This window comes from Megalobrama amblycephala, linkage group LG6 (genome assembly GCF_018812025.1).
Source record: "Megalobrama amblycephala isolate DHTTF-2021 linkage group LG6, ASM1881202v1, whole genome shotgun sequence".
Lineage (NCBI taxonomy): Eukaryota > Metazoa > Chordata > Actinopteri > Cypriniformes > Xenocyprididae > Megalobrama > Megalobrama amblycephala.
The window spans coordinates 26,012,846-26,030,990 of record NC_063049.1 but is presented as its reverse complement, the minus strand read 5'-3'; the positions used below and the strand labels follow the sequence as shown (position 1 = coordinate 26,030,990).

General features: G+C 37.1%; 1 protein-coding gene across 2 annotated transcripts in view; it reads left to right on the top strand.

Moving 5' to 3' along the window:
• Window positions 1-16,884, top strand: part of htr2aa (5-hydroxytryptamine (serotonin) receptor 2A, genome duplicate a) — a 68,620-nt gene extending 51,736 nt beyond the window's left edge. For both annotated transcript variants that reach the window (XM_048193586.1, XM_048193587.1), the window contains exons 3-4: window positions 3,976-4,176; window positions 15,270-16,884. In XM_048193586.1, the coding sequence (XP_048049543.1) occupies window positions 3,976-4,176; window positions 15,270-16,069 (1,001 nt within the window). In that variant the 3' untranslated portion in view covers window positions 16,070-16,884. The remainder of the gene's footprint in view (window positions 1-3,975; window positions 4,177-15,269) is intronic.
• The last annotated feature ends 1,261 nt before the right edge of the window (window positions 16,885-18,145 follow it).

The window sequence follows — 18,145 nt, the reverse complement described above, 5'->3', positions numbered from 1 at the left end:
TGCTTCAGCAAATGGGTTTTTATCTCATGTTTACTTTTTAAACACTATCAGGTAGGATGTAGTGTAGGTGGGATGTTTTTCAAATGCAATAGAGCATTATTAGCACAACTCTCTCTCTCTTGTCATACATACAATATAATGTAACAATTATGTAAACAACATAAAAATGTTGCCATATTCACATTAATCTGTTTCGTTAAAAAAATCACAAATTGGCACTTACTAGATATTTCACTTTGAGTGTCACATAACCTGCAAGATGTAATTTTTTTTAGAAATGTTGCCACAGACTTGTTTTTCCAAAGAGCCTGAATTGTATAATAAATTGTTTAAAAAAAATACAATAATACAATGTCATCATGTATTGTGCATCCTATCAAATTACGACAATGCAAGTTTGAATATGTGCAAGTACAAATTAGATTTTGAATTAAGAAGACTAGTCTAATATCTATAGGTGCTATTTTTCTGAAACTTTTATGATTTTTTATTTATTTATTTTTTTTTTGATAGCTCCTGTTCACTGCATGATTTGTGGAAAAAAGGCATTAACATTCTTCAAAACATTCATCCAGTCATACAGGTTTAAAATGAAGATGATTATGGAAGAATTTTCATTTTTCTGTGAACTCATCATATTTTGAGTTGTTTTCAGTACAAACAGGTAGAGAGGAAGAGAGAGAGAGAGGTGTGTGTGGGCAAGGAGGGGGTGATTAATTAGTCTGATAGATTCAGGGCTGCTTAACGAGGCAGAGGATGAGTTCAGGAAGGGTCAGGGAAAGCGGGGTGAGCCAGCGGTATTGTAATTATCCATCTACCTACACAAACACACATGCAGACATACTCCTTGTGACATTACAGTGATTTTCCTTCTTGCCTTAGGCAAATATCATGGACTTTTTTTCTTTTCTTTTTCAACATGGTGACAGAGTGACGCATATAATCATGCCCTCAGTGGTCATTTCTTCGGCATCCAGCTCAAATCTGTACTTACATGAAATGCATTTCAAAATGTGGGACTCTAGAGTCAAGTCTTTGCTAAGATTTGTCACTCAGCTTGTTGAAATCTTGTGCTGATGGTCAAAAGGCAAAGCTTTTAAGGTGGCGGTGCTGTTCGCCTGTGTGTGTATTCATTGTTAATGTTGTCAGGCTGTATGGTTAAATTTTGTGCTATTTGTATATAATTTGTCATAAATATAACCTAAACTTAACCCTATCAGAAAATGTCCTGCATTTTTACAATTAAAAATATAATTTACTCACCTATATGCATTTCCTTCTTCTGCTGAACTCAAAAAAAGATATTTTGAAGGATGTTGATAACCAAATAGTTTCAGTATTAGTTTCCCATTGTGTTTTTTGTCCATACAATGTTAATCCAACAAAACCAAAACAGTTTAGTTACCAAAATTCTTCAAACATGTTCATAACAACATGAGGGTGAGTAAATAATGACAGAATTTTCATTTGTGGGTGAACTATCCCTTGAATTGACTGTATTTTATAACATTCTTACAAATGACGACGTCCCAAAAAGAAGGTTTTGCCAGATTTAGCTCACTTCTGGGTACAAATTTTGTTAAGTCGGTACACACACACACACTCATTCACACTCACTGCTTTCTAAGGTGTCCTTCAGCCAAATCAGGCTATTATCCTGCATGGCCCGATAACGTTTGGCTTTCATCTGAGCAAAGGCACAAACACTCAATGGATTTGAGGGAATTTGTCAGGTTTTTGTTGGGTCTGAGTATTAAACGCTGAGTATTACCCTTCAGTAATTAGGGCATCCCCTGAGCTTGTACCGATGAGCAACTCCAATTAGACAAACTGTCTAAAGGGTTTTAAATCGAGTCTTTGCCCTTCATTGTTTCTGTTTCCTTTTCAGTCACAAGCACAAACACAGATGCATGCATCTCATAGACAGCACACACACATCCACAGCCATTTGATATTAATGGATTATTAATTAGCCTCTGGTTTTGATGCGGCATCTCTTGTTTGAGCTTTATGAAATAAAGCCACAGCTGGTAGAAGCCTCAGGGAGGAGAAAGAGATGACGTTCTTCATCTCTCATAGTCTATTCATAAGCACCTCTTATGCCTGCCAGTGATTGACCATTTATTCGTTCAGTTGTGTATTTTCCTTTTTGTGCATCTTTCAGCAAGACTTTGATTTTTATTTATGCCATGATGCATACCGCTACATCAAACAGTGTCCCCATCTTAATATTCTCTAAAAAGACCTTCATCTCTTCATATCATAAGCCCTGTTCTAAGCCCTCTCTCTATCAGCCTATGCTCTAGGCACTTTCCATGAAATGGGGTATAAAAATAAGACCTGAAACTCATTTTTTTTTCTTTTCAATAAATAGTCATTGAAATGAGGCGCTTAACCTTCTGAAAATGTTGATCAACAAGCTCTGAAGACTTTATTATTGCAATATCTGAAACTCTCTTATTGAAATTTGGGACATAAATTCAATTTAATTTAGTCTAAATACAGTTTAAAAAAAAATCGAATTTGTGTGGTTTTAAGTTTTGCCCAGACAGCAACGTGTAGATTACACGTGGACCAGACGTGGGCCAGATCTGGGCCGACACTATGTTGCTGTCATGGTGGTAATTAAAATATATTCTAAAATTAATTTAATTTTAAATTAATAATTAAAATAGTAGTCTCTATAGTTCCAGTCACATGTCTGCATCTCATGTTCATAGTAAAAGGCGTCTATCTTTAGCTAGTGTGTCACCCAGACTTGTTTTTATTCCTCAATAGATAGTGAAGGCAGGAGAGCGTGGGAGTTTTTCAAAGCTGAAATAATGTTATTTACTCATGTTTATCTCCCATGCTGCTGCATGCATCAGACTGAATTTTAGCTGAAGCCCAAAAACTGATATTTTCTTCTGCAGAGAAATTCACAGAATCTGTTTTTGAGCATGACTTGAACTGTATGGAAACCACAGGTTTTCAATCACTTTGAAAGAACACAGTAAACGCAACACACACAGGGAAACTAATGTAATACTGTGGCTCTGCTGAGGTAACAATCCAATATCAAACCTGAGTGAGTTCTGATGAAGAGTGCTGTTTCTGAAACTCAGGTGTGTGATTGTGTACTCTTTGTTTTGGTGATTGATGCTCTTTATCTGTTTTTGCTCACAAGCTCTGTATATTCATTCACCCACGTATATGACCATTCTTCCCTTCACTTCCTCTCTCTTCATGCATGCCATATTCTGCATCTCCTCCTCTTGTTATTCTCTCACCATTTCTTTTCTCTATATTTTTCTACCTCATTTCCTCTTCCCTTGAAAGTCTATTTTCTTTGTGGCACTTCATTTGTGTTGGCTCTTTTGGCTTTTACTGCTATGCTTCATTTCGAACTTGTGAATGTGAAAGTGAAAGGCCTAAAAATAAGAAAGTACCTGCCAATAACTGCAAATTTCTATAAATGTATTATTAATTCAACATTTTTCTTCCCTTCATGGTTTGTGTCTGTGTGTGTCCTGTACAAAGTGCCAGGAGTGTTAACAATGAACTTTACAGTTTCAGTCTGGTGAATGGTGGATGGTCATTTTCTGCCTGACTGCTCGCAGAGTGAGTCAACTCTATTGCACTTATAGAACTGAACTTACTCTTCAGGATGGATGGATGGATGGACAGACAAACAAGCTGATAGATAGGCAGACAAGCTTATAGATAGATAGATAGACAGACAGACAGACTACATTATTGTTGAAATTAATTTCTAGAGTATTGTATAAATTAAACTGCTTTTCATCACCAACAGAAAGACTGTCTTGTGCTGTTTTCATGAGCTCATCACACTCATCCTTTCCATTGAAATCACTCACTTGAGCTAAGTGGACAAAGCCAATTAAATTATCTTACAGGTCACATTAGTATTCAACAGAGAATGTTGTCAGTTTTATTCCTTCAGTTTGATTTTCTGAATGTGTTTCTCCTCTTCAGATTACTCCTGGCCCCTCCCTGCATCACTCTGTCCCATGTGGATCTACTTGGATGTTCTCTTTTCCACCGCCTCCATCATGCACCTGTGCGCTATCTCCCTGGACCGTTATGTGGCCATCCGGAATCCCATCCGTCACAATCGGTCAAACTCCCGCTCCCGCGCACGGGCCAAAATCACGGCGGTTTGGACCATCTCTGCAGGTACGACATGTGGGCAAGACATGTGCTGTAGTGTGACATGAAGCTATGATTATGAAACTGTTGAAACAGGACGTCATTCTGTCTGATGAGTCATGACTCTGATCAAATGTACATTCATGAAAACAGTATTAACCACTGACTCTGCTTTCAGAATATGTGAAAAATTGGAAAAATTTCCTCTATTGCCTTGAGATTACATTGGCTGTTTAAGGATACTACTAAAAAGAGGAGTGATCCAGAGAGGGTTTTTAAATGTTAATGTGTACTTGAATTTGAATTGCTTTTTGGACTAGACTAGAGAAATCAGTGGCTAATAAACCTCCATGCCTTTTGTCATTCTCCAGAGGAAAGGCAACATTTTATTGAATGCATGAGGGGGAGAGAGAGAGCTGTTTGAGCTGTTTGAGTTGGATATCTGTAAATCAGAAGTAAAATTGCAGCAATATTCAACTATATTATAGATTGGAACTGAGAGGCAATAATGAGACCTGCAGTAGTGACTGCAGCTTCATCAGTATCCTGCTGATTATGTCAATGGAGAACCACAAGGAAGAAATAATTGAGAAGGCGAAAAAATAGCATAACAGAAAGCTGATGGAAATTAGATTTTAAACATATTCCGAAAAAAATGGCTATGGTATTAGCCTTAGCAAGATGGAGCCATCATTTTACAGATTGTAAATATACGTAAATAACATTTTCATGCTTTTCAAGCTTGCTTGGAAATTATTCTCAATAAAAATATTGTTCACAAGTGATATTTACCTTAATGTTTCTTTGATGTATTTAATCTCATGTATGCTCTTCACTAAACGTGTTGTTGCCTTGGTAAATAAGTACACTAACTTTTGATAAAACAGTATTATTAAATCATTGATACATGATATAATAATAATTTGTTTAGAAATTATTTATTTACTTAGAGACCAATATTGAAAGTCATATTGGTCTGGGACAAAAAAAAAAAAGTAGCAAAAGATAATAATGAAGGCATGGAAAAAAGTTTCCAAGAGAGTTTTAGTATGACCTTTATAAAAAAAAAAAAAAACTGTTCGTTTTAATAAAAATCAACCTCTGCAGTGCCCGAAGAAATGCCCAAGCTCTGATCTTCTTCAAAACGACCTCAATCCAGCCCTGTTTTTCGATCTGCATGCAGCACAGACAGAAATGAATTATTATGAGCAGAAAATGTAATAAAGTGAATGTCACAATGCCATTTGCATCACTGTAATGCAAAAAGAAAAAACAAAACAGTGTAATGAAACATATTTATAATGCAAAGTAATATAATTAAAGTCAATAAAGACATATACAGAACTATTCTAAAAATATCTGCACTAATAAAGCAGTTAAACTGTGCCGTTACACATTTGAATAGAGCTTCAGTTCCCAGAACTCCAGTCTCAAGCCTCTGCCAGTGGTCATAGAGCTGGGAGCTAGTGTTGTTTTAAAGTGAAGATGAATTTCAGATGGTAATTATGTATCGTTTTGGGATCAAAGAAGACCTACTAACATTTCAGAGATTAGGGCTCTTTGAGCATGAGACAGATGCTTTTCAAAGAACAGCATGTCTGGTTGTTAAGACAAAAAAAGTGCTTTTGTAATTATCAGTTGAGGAGGCGCATGCCACTGAGATGCGTAATTATCTGTCTTTTGTACTGGAACATTTGATCATCCATCCATCCATCCATCCATCCATCCAGTATTTGTAATGCAAACAAAACTCTCTCCTCTCCATGTTAAATGGCTCTTAATCTGCTTTAAGGCAAGACATTACAAAAAAAAAAAAAAAAAAATTAATGCACTGGTCAGTTTTGAGATGTTAAGATATTTTGCTTCCATAGCATGTCTTCTTTCAGACACATCTAAGTGTTTTTGTTTATTACAGGCCCGGATTAGCTAATGGGGAGCACCGGGAGAATTCCCGGTGGGCTGGTCAGTTTATTTGGCCGCGAGGGCCGGTGTTGTCATGGCACTGGGTTGAAATATGGATGCTCTAGAAACTGTGGACGCGGCCAAATGTACTAAGCTGAGTAGCCTAACTTGGACGGCCCAGGGCGGCACGGGGCACCCGCGCGAGAAAAAACAAACAAACGAATGCGCGATCGGGTTTTTACCACTCATTTGCACGCAACGTCAATGAAATTCATGTCACTCGGTGTGTAAATTAACCTGGTCTGGAGGGACTCGGAGTGTGCGCTCGGAGAAGACAACTCACTCAAAAGTATACGAGAAGAAGGGATGAGGTGACGTCTGTAGGGACAGCGGGACAAGTTCTAAATCAACGCTAAATTATGGTAAGGCAAAAGGTCTAAGCCACCGGAGGCCGATTTAAGTAACGTAAATAAATAAAAAGGAAGAGGGGAAGACATGCAAAAGATAAAGATAAAGGTATGTATGCAGCTTACTCATATCGTAATAATAGTAGGCAAATAATAAAATATGGCCTATCACTTATGTTATGTTGCTTGCTATGCTATTACACATTGGCCAACAATATTCATTTTTCTGTCCATCTAGCTTAACCAGACAGTAAAATGTGATTTTGTAACATGTAACTTTTTTTTTTTTAACAAACGTAATAGCCTACTTTAATATTTTACTGTAAAGTTGTGCAATTTTGTAGGATTTATGGTATTTGGTGTTATTTATTTGTCTCAATTTGTAATAATTTAAGTATATACATTTATATAAAATAGCAAAATTGTATGTTAAATCCACTTTAATAAAGATCTACATTTCTAAATTTCATTCATAGTGATAGACATGAAAAATGTGCCTGGGTTTAGTGGATGATTGCTGCCATCTACTGGAAAGCAAACACTTAATTAAATTAAAATTAAAATAACATGAATTTTTAACTACAGCCACTAGATGGCTAGAGAATTAATCAATGGTGCACATTATAAAATCATTATTATAACTATAAAAATAACTCTATATCAAATTTGAATCTATCATGGGTATTTGAAGATATTTTTGAAAAATCCAATTATTTACAAGGCTGTAGAGAACAGTGCACTATGGCAGACTTATATACTGAGGTTTTAATTACATCATTTTAATATAGTCAGTCGTGAATTAAAGTGGGCCGGTCTAAGGCATGAAACTCCAGGGCTGAAAATGAGTCCCAATCTGGGCCTGGTTTATTACATTATATATTTGCATATGTAGATTTCAATTACGATACATATCTGTTTGTTTATGTTTTGTTATGTTTTCTTGTTTTGTTACATTTTCTTTATTTTCCCCTTATACACTGATCCAAAAATTTCCACTTCAGTAACACGTACATATGCCAAACTTTCAGTGGGGTTGATACATATATAACTTTTAAAAAACAAAAATGGTCTGTTGAAAGTTCTTTCTGATTTATAGAGTGATAAAAAGAGATATCCAAAATCCCCTCAGTAAAAACATTTAACTTTCAATATATCAACAAAATGAAATTTTAACCTGGCTTTATCCAATGTTCAGCTCATCTGCATCTTACATAACATTTTAGAAAACTTGCAATACAAAGCAATTGTCTTTACGTACTGTGATTTATCATCTGTTGAAGTGTGGTGATATAATGTTAAAGGTTTTACCCCATTCACCTGTAGTGTCTTGCCTTCAACATCAGTCAGCACATCTGAGCAAAGCACCATCATCTCCACTTAACATTATAATGCTGCATTTCTAACTTTTTCCTTACTTTCATCTCTGTTTTCCAGGTAAGGATGAGAAATGTGATGTCAGAAAAGGTTGATAGTGAGCAAGATAAAGTAATCCCACTTTAAACTCACTTTTGAAGGAGAAACCTTACCGATATATAATTTTAATCTCTTCATCTTCCTCTCAGATTTTGACACTCTTATCATAGTCATCCGAGACCCGTAGTTTTCCATAGACGCAGAGCCAATTCCAGATGCATCATTCAATGGCACGGGGTCCATTACGGCATCCCCCCCTTACCAGCTCTGTTTCCCCCAACAAACCCCAGAGATCAGACACGATTTGCAGAGATTTACTGTTGCCATGGAGATGTCTTATCACCATGGCAGTTTCACTGAAAGTTTGTCCTTGAGCGATACAAGCTTTCCATTTGCAAGATGCTAGCGGGAATGAGAAGTATATCATATACAACATTATACAGAACTGAACACTGATGGTCGTAAATAGTTGGTTTATTGAGGGTACGCTTCCAAACTGTTATAGGCAACGAGAGAAAAAAGTCCCATCAATTACTGTGAAATAACCCGAAGGCATGTGACAAAGATGGACATTTTCGCTGCCTAAGCATTAGCAATATATCTAAGTAAGTGGAATAATATCAGCCTGTCCTTCAACAAGAGAGCCATCAATCACAGGGTTCCTATTGAGCCGCCCAGCATGTTTTTACTAAATATACACCACCAGCACTCTGTTTGAAGCAGTTTAATGATTTGTAAATAAATGATGTATTAGTGCTTAAAACAATTAATGGAAAGTGTTTACACATAATTATGAGCCAAGAGCTATTTAAAGATGATCACCTCTTTTGAAACAAGATTTGATGATGGGGGATCAAACAGAATCTGTGCTGTTAAACTGATGTGTGTATGTGTGTGTGAGAGAGAGAGAGAGAGAGAGAGAGAGAGTCTGTTTCTCCTTAAAATAAAATAAGAACCCCACTTTGATTGTGATTTATACATAAATTGTTTTACCATCATTAACTGATAAAAAAAAAAAAAAATGTTGGAGTGAATTAACTCCAAGGGGGAATATTAATAATTATCCCTCATTATGATTATTAATTATGGTCAATTATGAATATTTGAATCGGTTAATCAGATTAACTTGATGTAGCTACATTAAAATTACAATCAATAAATCAGTTCATCCTGGGAAAACAGTATTGATTATTAATTAATTATAAGAGAATGGTATTTTTCATGGCCACAGAAAAGTAAGTCTTTCTTAGCATTTACAGTGCTTTGTAATAAGCATTCACAGAGCAGGTAATAAGATCTGATCATTTAAGAGGCAATTTATTGCAGACAGAGAGTCAGAACCAAATATGTATTGTGTACAAGTTTTATTAACTAAATCACGAACACATAACTAAACTAACAAACACATAACAAACACGCAGGTCACAAACATACATAGGTAAAAATTAGCAATGATAGAGTTGAACCTGAAGTGGGACAGGAAGTGGAGTTATGGGAAAAAGCCAAAAACAATCTGGAAAAGACCATCAGTTTTCTCAGTAATAAAGCACCTTTGCTAACAAAGGTGGTTCATAAATTAGTTCTAAATTGCTGTTTAGTGTTCAAATGTACAATACTTGCAAAATGCCTTTACTCTGTTGAGGAGCATCGGGTCTGCAGGCTGAGAAATCCTTGATGGTTTGGTCCGAAGTCGTAATCAATATCTTCTGCATTGGATGAAGAAATATGAAACAACCTAAGCTGTTAATTTGACTCTTGTATTAGAAAAGAGTACATTATCCCTTCTAGATGAGCACATGACTGAGGTGTAGGTTTAGGACTACAGGCCTTGACCTGAAGAGATCAGTCCGTCGAAGCAAGAGAGAGAGGGAGGAGCATTGTGCGCTGTCTTTTAACCTCTGGTTAAAGTCACACCTCTTAGGGTTGACCTGACCAATGAGAAGGTTGAATTTCCGGGCGACAACATTCCTCTTGTCTGGGCATTTTTAAACTGGCTGATTTGTTGAAGAAGAACTATTGAAGATTCTTGTAATACTGATGTGTTGCACAGGTATCGACATATCGTATACACAAGAATTTAAATCATCTCGATATGAACCCATAGACACTAAACATGGCATAATTGAAGTTACATTAAATGTATCATAAAACATGTGAATACAATACCCACGTAGAAGGCGACGTTCTCAAGACCTTGCGCAATGTTCCCTAAAAGTTCTCTAAAGGTGACGAAAATTCAGAACCTTTACAGAACATTCGGGATGTTCCTAAAACATCCTCTTTTGGTAATGAAAGAACTGCAGTTCAAGGTTCCTTATATGACTTTAGGGGGACGTTCCATTTTGGTTATTTTATGGTCGAAAAAGAATGTTACAAAGAGGACATTTGGGACATTAAAGGGTCATGAAACCCCAGAACACATTTTTTGAGCTGTGAACAGATATGTATAGGCTGCACATCATTGAAAACACTAAAGGTACTCATTAATTTTATTTATAATTTGTAATGAGTTATTTTTGCATTTTTCTAAGCGATTTCTGTCTTCCGGTTTGAAAAGCAAAGTCAGAGCAACATCACAAAATCTGACGTCATCGGGTACCACCGGCAAGATCAGGAGTGCTGATTGGCTCCAGTATGGGCTGGTCGAACATGCTGACGTCAACAGTTTCTACATTTATTCATGACTTAAAGCTCATTCAATCCAATCACTGTGCTGTAGTATGCATAAGATTCTAATTGCGGTATTATGCATGACGAAGTGTCACTTCTCTCGTTGGTGCTCGTGAACTTGCATCTCAGTACTACAACACAAAAATACCTTTTCCTGCGACCAGAGCACAAGTTTGGGTGCATGTGGATTGTTTTGGTGTGATCTGCCAGCACAAACAGAAAATATGTTCGCATGAGATCGCATTACAGCGGAGAATTCAAATGTCATAAAAGTGCTGTTCATTCACCTCTGCCTGCGTTCGGACACGCGAGCCGTATGTAGGCTGTTTCCCTCAGCACAGCTAGCACATGTGTGTTGTTTGTATTTTGCCCGCGATGCGGTCAGAACTGGAGTTTGAATACGAACACATGAAAAATACAATTGTTATTATGATATACACACGGAGCGCGCATACGATCGGTTTCAGCGTGGAGCTCCGCGATGAGTTTAATAACACTAGCCACGTGGTACATAGCTCATACAGAATAAAGTATCCGTGTTTAAAGTTTTTATAGACATATTTCACATATTCTCCTGCACCAAACATGAACCAGCACGGTGTATGCACACATATTTCATTAAGTCTTCTTCAAATTAATTATATGTGCAAATTGGACAATGATACAATGGTGTATCTGAACGCGATGACACGATTATTCTGATGAACAAAAGACTTAGAGAATGGACCAAATTAAACTATGTCTTTATTCTTTCTCTGTTATGTGTCGTTTATCATGAGACTGTAGTGCTCGTAAACGTAATGAAAGTATTATTAGCCCTTTTAAATATTCTTTCGCATTTCTCCCTTGTGCTAGGGAGTTTGTTGTCATTTTTCTCCATGCTCATATATTAATATTCATTATTCTGTATAATGAGTGTGTTCTATGTCTGTGTTTCATTGGTTGTTCTCTCCCCTGTTCCCCCCCTCTACACTCCCACTTTTCCAGAGCTTTACACACCCATTTTTACAGACTTTTTCCAGCTCAGAGGTGTGAACGACCAGGCTAAAACAGGAGGGTTTCATGACCCTTTAACAGAACGTTCCCACACAGTCCTCTGTTGGTCATTTAATAACGTTCACGATATGAGTTTAGGGGGACGTTCTATTTTGGTTATTTTATGGTCGTGCGAGAACGTTACAAAGAGGACATTTGGGAAGTTATCAGAACGTCCTATAGAAATAGTCCCTTAAACATTCCCAGAACATCCTGAATGTTCCCTGAAGGTCCACCAAATAACATCCCCCAACCCTTGAACTCTACATTGTGACCGTCTCTAATCATTCTGGGAACGTTACTAGGTGACAGGTTACCCCTCTAGAAATTTTACATTCCCGGAACATTCTCAGAATGTTACCACTTTTACGACGTTGTCTAGTAACGTTCCCAGAACGTTCAGAGACGGTCACAATGTGGAGTTGGGGAACGTTATTTGGTAGACCTTCGGGGAACATTCAGGACGTTCTGGGAATGTTTAGGGGACTATTACTATAGGACGTTCTGTTAACTTCCCAAATGTCCTCTTATGTTCTCGCGCGACCATAAAATAACCAAAATAGAACGTTGCCCTAAACTCATATTGGGAACATTATTAAATGACCAACAGAGGCCCGTGTGGGAATGTTCTGTTAATGTCCCAAATATCCTCTTTGTAGCGTTCTTATTTGACCATAAAATTTAACCAAAATGGAATGTCCCCCTAAAGTCATATAAGGAACCTCGAACTGCAGCCCTTTCATTACCAAAAAAGGTTTTAGGAACGTCCCGAATGTTCTGTAAAGCTTCAGAATTTTTTGTCACCAACGTTGCGCAAGGTCATGCGCATGACCTCTTCACCTTCTACGTGGGTGTTTTATCGAAAATAATAAAGTTTGACGTCACCGTTATGGAGGTGAGCATTTGCTTTAGATGTGTTCTTGATTTTTGATGTTAGATTTTCAAAACATGTTTGTTATAGCAAAATTTGCAAGAGAAATGATCAGATGAAAGTTGGATTTGGCTGTTTATGATGGTGATTCAATCATCATGGAATGACCTGATTCACTAATCCTCTTCAGACACTAAAAATCTGAGCGTGTTAACTCTTAGTTCAGCATTAATTAACAGTTAGTTTTTACTTTTTTTCTTTTAAAATTCATTGTGTCTTTAAAATTCATTGTGTCACAGTGTCTTTTAGACTCACACAGACATCAATCAGCGTATGAACCTCAACAATGGGGACAATAAATTAAAATCTTTTTTGTGACTTTAGCAGCTTGTTTTGTGATGTTCAGAGTTAATCTGTTTATCTGAAAATGTTGTCACCATTGTTGAGGACCATACGCAGAATCTTGATGTCTGTGTGAATCTACAGGCTCCTGTCCGAATAATTTCTACATAGTGATTAAAACTTTATTAAAGTATTTTTATGCATTATCTTAGGACTACAACATGAAAGAAATACAACATTCAGAGATCAGTGAATAATATGAGATCATTAACAATGAGCAACCAAATCCATTTGATAAGATTTTTTTTTCTCACAAAGGTGTTTTAAAAATACACTGTAACAACATTAGTCCTTGAAAAATGAGGAATATTAGTTAAAATGTCAAGGGTCAGGAGCCCAACTAATGCAAGCGCTTACCTCCGTAATGGTGACATGTATACATTTTAATAAATCATCAACATCTCATTAAGAAGTTTTGCATGAAAGAAACAAAGTCAGAGTGGTTTGTAATAAGTGAAGATGCTGAGATCTAGAGAGATCTGTTAGTGTTTAATGTTGTTTCTGTTATCTGAGTTTTGTGAGGTTACCATTGTGCTGGAGAGTAGATCCTGTGCTTCAGTCAGTGATGATCCAGAAACACTGATGTTCTGCTGCATGTTGCTTTATTTAAAGACAGTAACTGTGTACTGATGCAGTGATTACATTAGCTCATGTATGTGTTGTTGTCAGCTAATAACTTATTGCAAGAGGTTTGCATTTTAAAGGTGCTTTAGAACGTTCTTTCACAAGATGTAATATAAGTCTAAGGTGTCCCCTGAATGTGTCTGTGAAGTTTCAGCTCAAAATACCCCATAGATTTTTTTAAATTAATTTTTTAACTGCCTATTTTGGGGCATCATTAACTATGCACTGATTCAGGCTGCGGCCCCTTTAAATCGCACACATCTTCATTCTTTATAAAGAATGAAGATGTGTTTATGAATTATACATACTGCAAGTGTTTAAAAATGAAAATAGCGACAGCTCTCTTGTCTCCGTGAATACAGTAATAAATGATGGTAACTTTAACCACATTTGAAAGTACATTAGCAACATGCTAGCGAAACATTTAGAAAGACAATTTACAAATATCACTAAAAATATCATGTTAACATGGATCATTTCAGTTATTATTGCTCCATCTGCCATTTTTCGCTGTTGTCCTTGCTTGCTTACCGAGTCTGATGATTCAGCTGTGCACCTGGATCTATGTTAATGGATGTTAATACTGGCTTGTCTAATGCCTTAAACATGAGCTGGCATATGCAAATATTGGGGGCTTACATATTAATGATCCCGACTGTTATGTAACAGTCGGTGTTATGTTGAGATTCGCCTGTTCTTCTGAGGTCTTTTAAACAAATGAGATTTACATAAGAAGGAGGAAACAATGGAGTTTGAAACTCAGTGTATGTATTTTCCATGTACTGAACTCTTGTTATTCAACTATTCCAAGGTAAATTCAATTTTTGATTCTAGGGCACCTTTAAAGAAAAGGTTTCATAATAATAATCCAGGAAGTACCTATAAAGAGCTTTTTTTTCTGTAAGACATTAAAGAAAAAAATATTTTTTGTTTGTACAGCCACTTTTGTTAGTCAGTTTAGCTCTAATTTTCAATTAAATTTTTGACAAAGGCAGCAGGGACGTTCTGAAAACATTTCCAAATAAAATGTGGTTCCCTAAACGTTCAAAGAACGTCCTGAATGTTCTGTGAAGGTCCGCCAAATAACGTCCCCCAAACCTTAAAAGAACTCCACATTGTCTCTGAACGTTCTGGGAACATTACTAGACAGCATCCTTAACACCAGTGGGGACGTTCTGAGAATGTTCTGGGAACGTAAAATTTCTAGCGGGGTAATGAGTACAACACAACAAACAGTTATAATGGATACCATTTCCTGAGGATATGCATGTTCACTTATAGAATAGTCTGTCCATAAATTAAGGCAGAAAGGTCTGTTATAAGGGTTTGTGTGCCTTTTCTCTGGGCCTGACTCAAAATGACATTTGGATGCAGAGTTCTGCATAGCTGCATAGTTTCAGATCATAAACGTCTTATCTGATCGTGTCCAAGAGGCTCTTGCCCAGACTGGTCTTCTCGGGGGACGGGGACAGAGTGAGTTTAAAGATTATTTGTTCAATATGCCAAATAATTATGGCATTAATGCCATTAAAAAGAATAATGAATTGCATGTTAATGTGTTTTCGTTCATTTACGTTTGCTTGGACAAATGGACTGTGAAAAGGACATAGATAGAACAGATGCATATGTCATAGACAACTGCAGGTCACACAACTTTAGTGCTTTTGTGTGAAATAAGCAATTGTCATCATTTCTTCTCTTTTGTTTAGTTTTTTGCCACTGTGTTTTTTGGCCCGTCACAATTTCTGCAGACTAAACTAAACTACAAATGCACTTTCTTCCCTGTCTTTCTGCAGGCATCTCCATGCCAATCCCAGTGCTGGGTCTGCGCGATCACACCAAAGTTTTCAAGGATGGCAGCTGCCTATTGACTGACAATTCTTTTGTGTTGATTGGGTCCTTTGTGGCCTTCTTTGTGCCATTGACCATTATGGTGGTGACCTACTTCCTGACTATCAGCGCTTTGCAGAGTGAGGCTACGCTCTGCCTTGATCAGCTGGTGCCCAGGCCCAAATGGAGTACAGGATTCACTCTGAACTTCCTTCCTGGCCCATCGCTCTCACCCTCAGAGAAGAAACTCTTCTTGCGGCGCTCGTTGAGCCGCGAGGCAGGGACAGAGTCAGGGGTTGTGACGCCACCTTTCGGACGGCACAGCGTGCAGTCCATCAGCAACGAGCAGAAGGCCTCCAAAGTTCTGGGTGTGGTCTTCTTCCTGTTCGTGGTCATGTGGTGTCCCTTTTTCATCACAAACGTTTTGGCAGTGGTTTGCGAGCCGGCGGCGTGTGACACTGATATAATGAACGGACTGTTGAATGTGTTTGTGTGGGTTGGTTACCTTTCCTCCGCTGTTAACCCCCTGGTTTACACACTCTTCAACAAGACTTACCGCTCGGCCTTTGCTAGATATATCCGATGCCAGTTTCACGAAGAGAAGAAACCGCTACAGCTAATTCTGGTCAACACCATTCCACCGCTGGCCTATCAGTCCACACACCTGCCGCTCACTGGATCAATAGGCAATGGGGATTTTTCTCTGCCTCTTCCCAATAAAAATCTGTCCAAAATCCGTAAAAATGAGAGTGTCAGCTGCTTGTGAATTCCCTCAATGAACTCACAAAATGCCAACTGTAACCCTGGATTTTCTTCTGAGTTCGTGTTTGGCATTCTATCCGTCTTACCTCTAAAGAAATCAGCTTTGATTGGTCTAAAGTATTAGTATTCAAAGCCCAACTGCAGCTTTGAACAAACTGCATCACAGTCCATGACTTGATCACAGGGTACTGATACATCAAAAGACATTCGTCTGAATGGGATCTGTCCTTAGTACCATCAGTGTCAGTTGAATCAATGGGATAAAACTTCTCTGGTTATAAAAATTGTATATAAGTGTTAAGTCAGAGTTTCGGTTTAATGTCAAGACTTTTCATTTTTATGTAGCACTTTATATTCCAGAAGGCAAAGTCTAAATTCATGGGAGTTCAGCTGTGTTTTGTTTACAGTGTCAGGTTTTTGAAAACAAGTGTGGATAAAAGTTGTGATGTGACTAGAGTTTTGTACTGTCAAACGATTGAGATGATGTAGCCTCATTCATAAGCTGCTGGTTTATCATTTTACATTTGCATTCAATGTCATGGAAAAGAACTACAAGAATCCTATAGAAGCCTGTTTCCACTTCAGAGTACAAACTAAATAAGGTAATTGTGAAATTTAAGTTTAAAATAAGAAATAAAGTAAAATGGTAAAATGATAAAGGTGAAAAATATAAAAGTACATATGTGAGATACACTATACTTCTCAAAAGTTTGGGGTTAGTAAGATTTTTAAATATTTTTGAAAGAACTTTCTCATGGTCACAAAGGCTGCATTTATCTGAACAGCAATATTGTAAAATATTCAGTTCAAAATAACGGTTTTCTATTTTAATATACTGTATTTTAAAATGTAATTTATTCCTGTGATGGCAAAGCTAAATTTTCAGCAGTCATTACTACAGTCTTCAGTGTCACATTTGACTCTGAGGTGGAAATGGGCTTCCATAGAAACCTCCTCAAATGAAGACTACAAAAGACTACAATCCAGATCAGAAAGCATGCTGTTTGACCAGTATCTTTCTGGTGGTAAACAACATAGCTATATGTTAATCCACCAGCTAGACCAGCACCAAACTGGTAACCTGCATGAACCAGCCTGGACCAGCACGGAACGTCAAAGCTGTTCTTTTCAAATGGGAACTCAGTTTTCACTTTTGCAGCTTGTCATTTGTACCTATCAAGAACCATTTCTGAGACAATTTGACGTTTCACATATTGTTCAGATAGTGGCAGTACTCAAACCTAACACTTACCTTTGTCACATTTGAAGTTCATTGAAAATGTGCTTTTAAAATCACTGTTAAGTTTTTGGTTCTCAATATGTACCTCTGCATTCAGGGTTCCATGGCAAAACAGATCTCAGGACCATTCTTGCATCTCCACAGGTTCAGAACTCAGCACCTCGTGATCAGCACCATTCTAATTCTATTTCCAGTGTCTGAATTGACAGTGGTGTTGTTGTTGTTATGGTGACGGTCATAAACTTGTTTGCAGACATTGAATGAGTCATCTCTGTTTCATCTTTCTGAGTGGATAATTATGCAGGTATGTTTATATGTTTATATGCCCTCATTCCATTATATCATAGATACTTTGAATTAGCTTGAACAATAGAGCTGTAGATGTTCTGAAGAACACCGAATTACAAATGTTTTTCTGCCAGCCTCTGTATTTATCAAGTCCACCGCTTATGGTCCTTTATTTGGCTCTGTTATGGGAGGCAATGACAGTAAGCACATGAAGTTACATTAAGCCACACTGCACATGTATAACACAAGGTGACTCGGTAGTGTGCAGAATGTGGCAAAATGATATCAGAAGAAAATAGAGCTATTCAGTTCGTAGTCCTAAAATACAGAAATTGTATTGCATTTTCATAAAATCATGGTAGATAAACATGACTTAAAAACAAAATATTCTATTATACAAACCCATAGAAAACTCCTGAGTGAAAAATACACAGCTTCCAAAACCAAATACTTACCTACTATATAGTATGTGAAAAACAGTACACAAAAAGAGTAGTATGTCTGAAAACATAGTATTTGAAAAATAGTAAGTAAAAATTAGCCAGATGATGA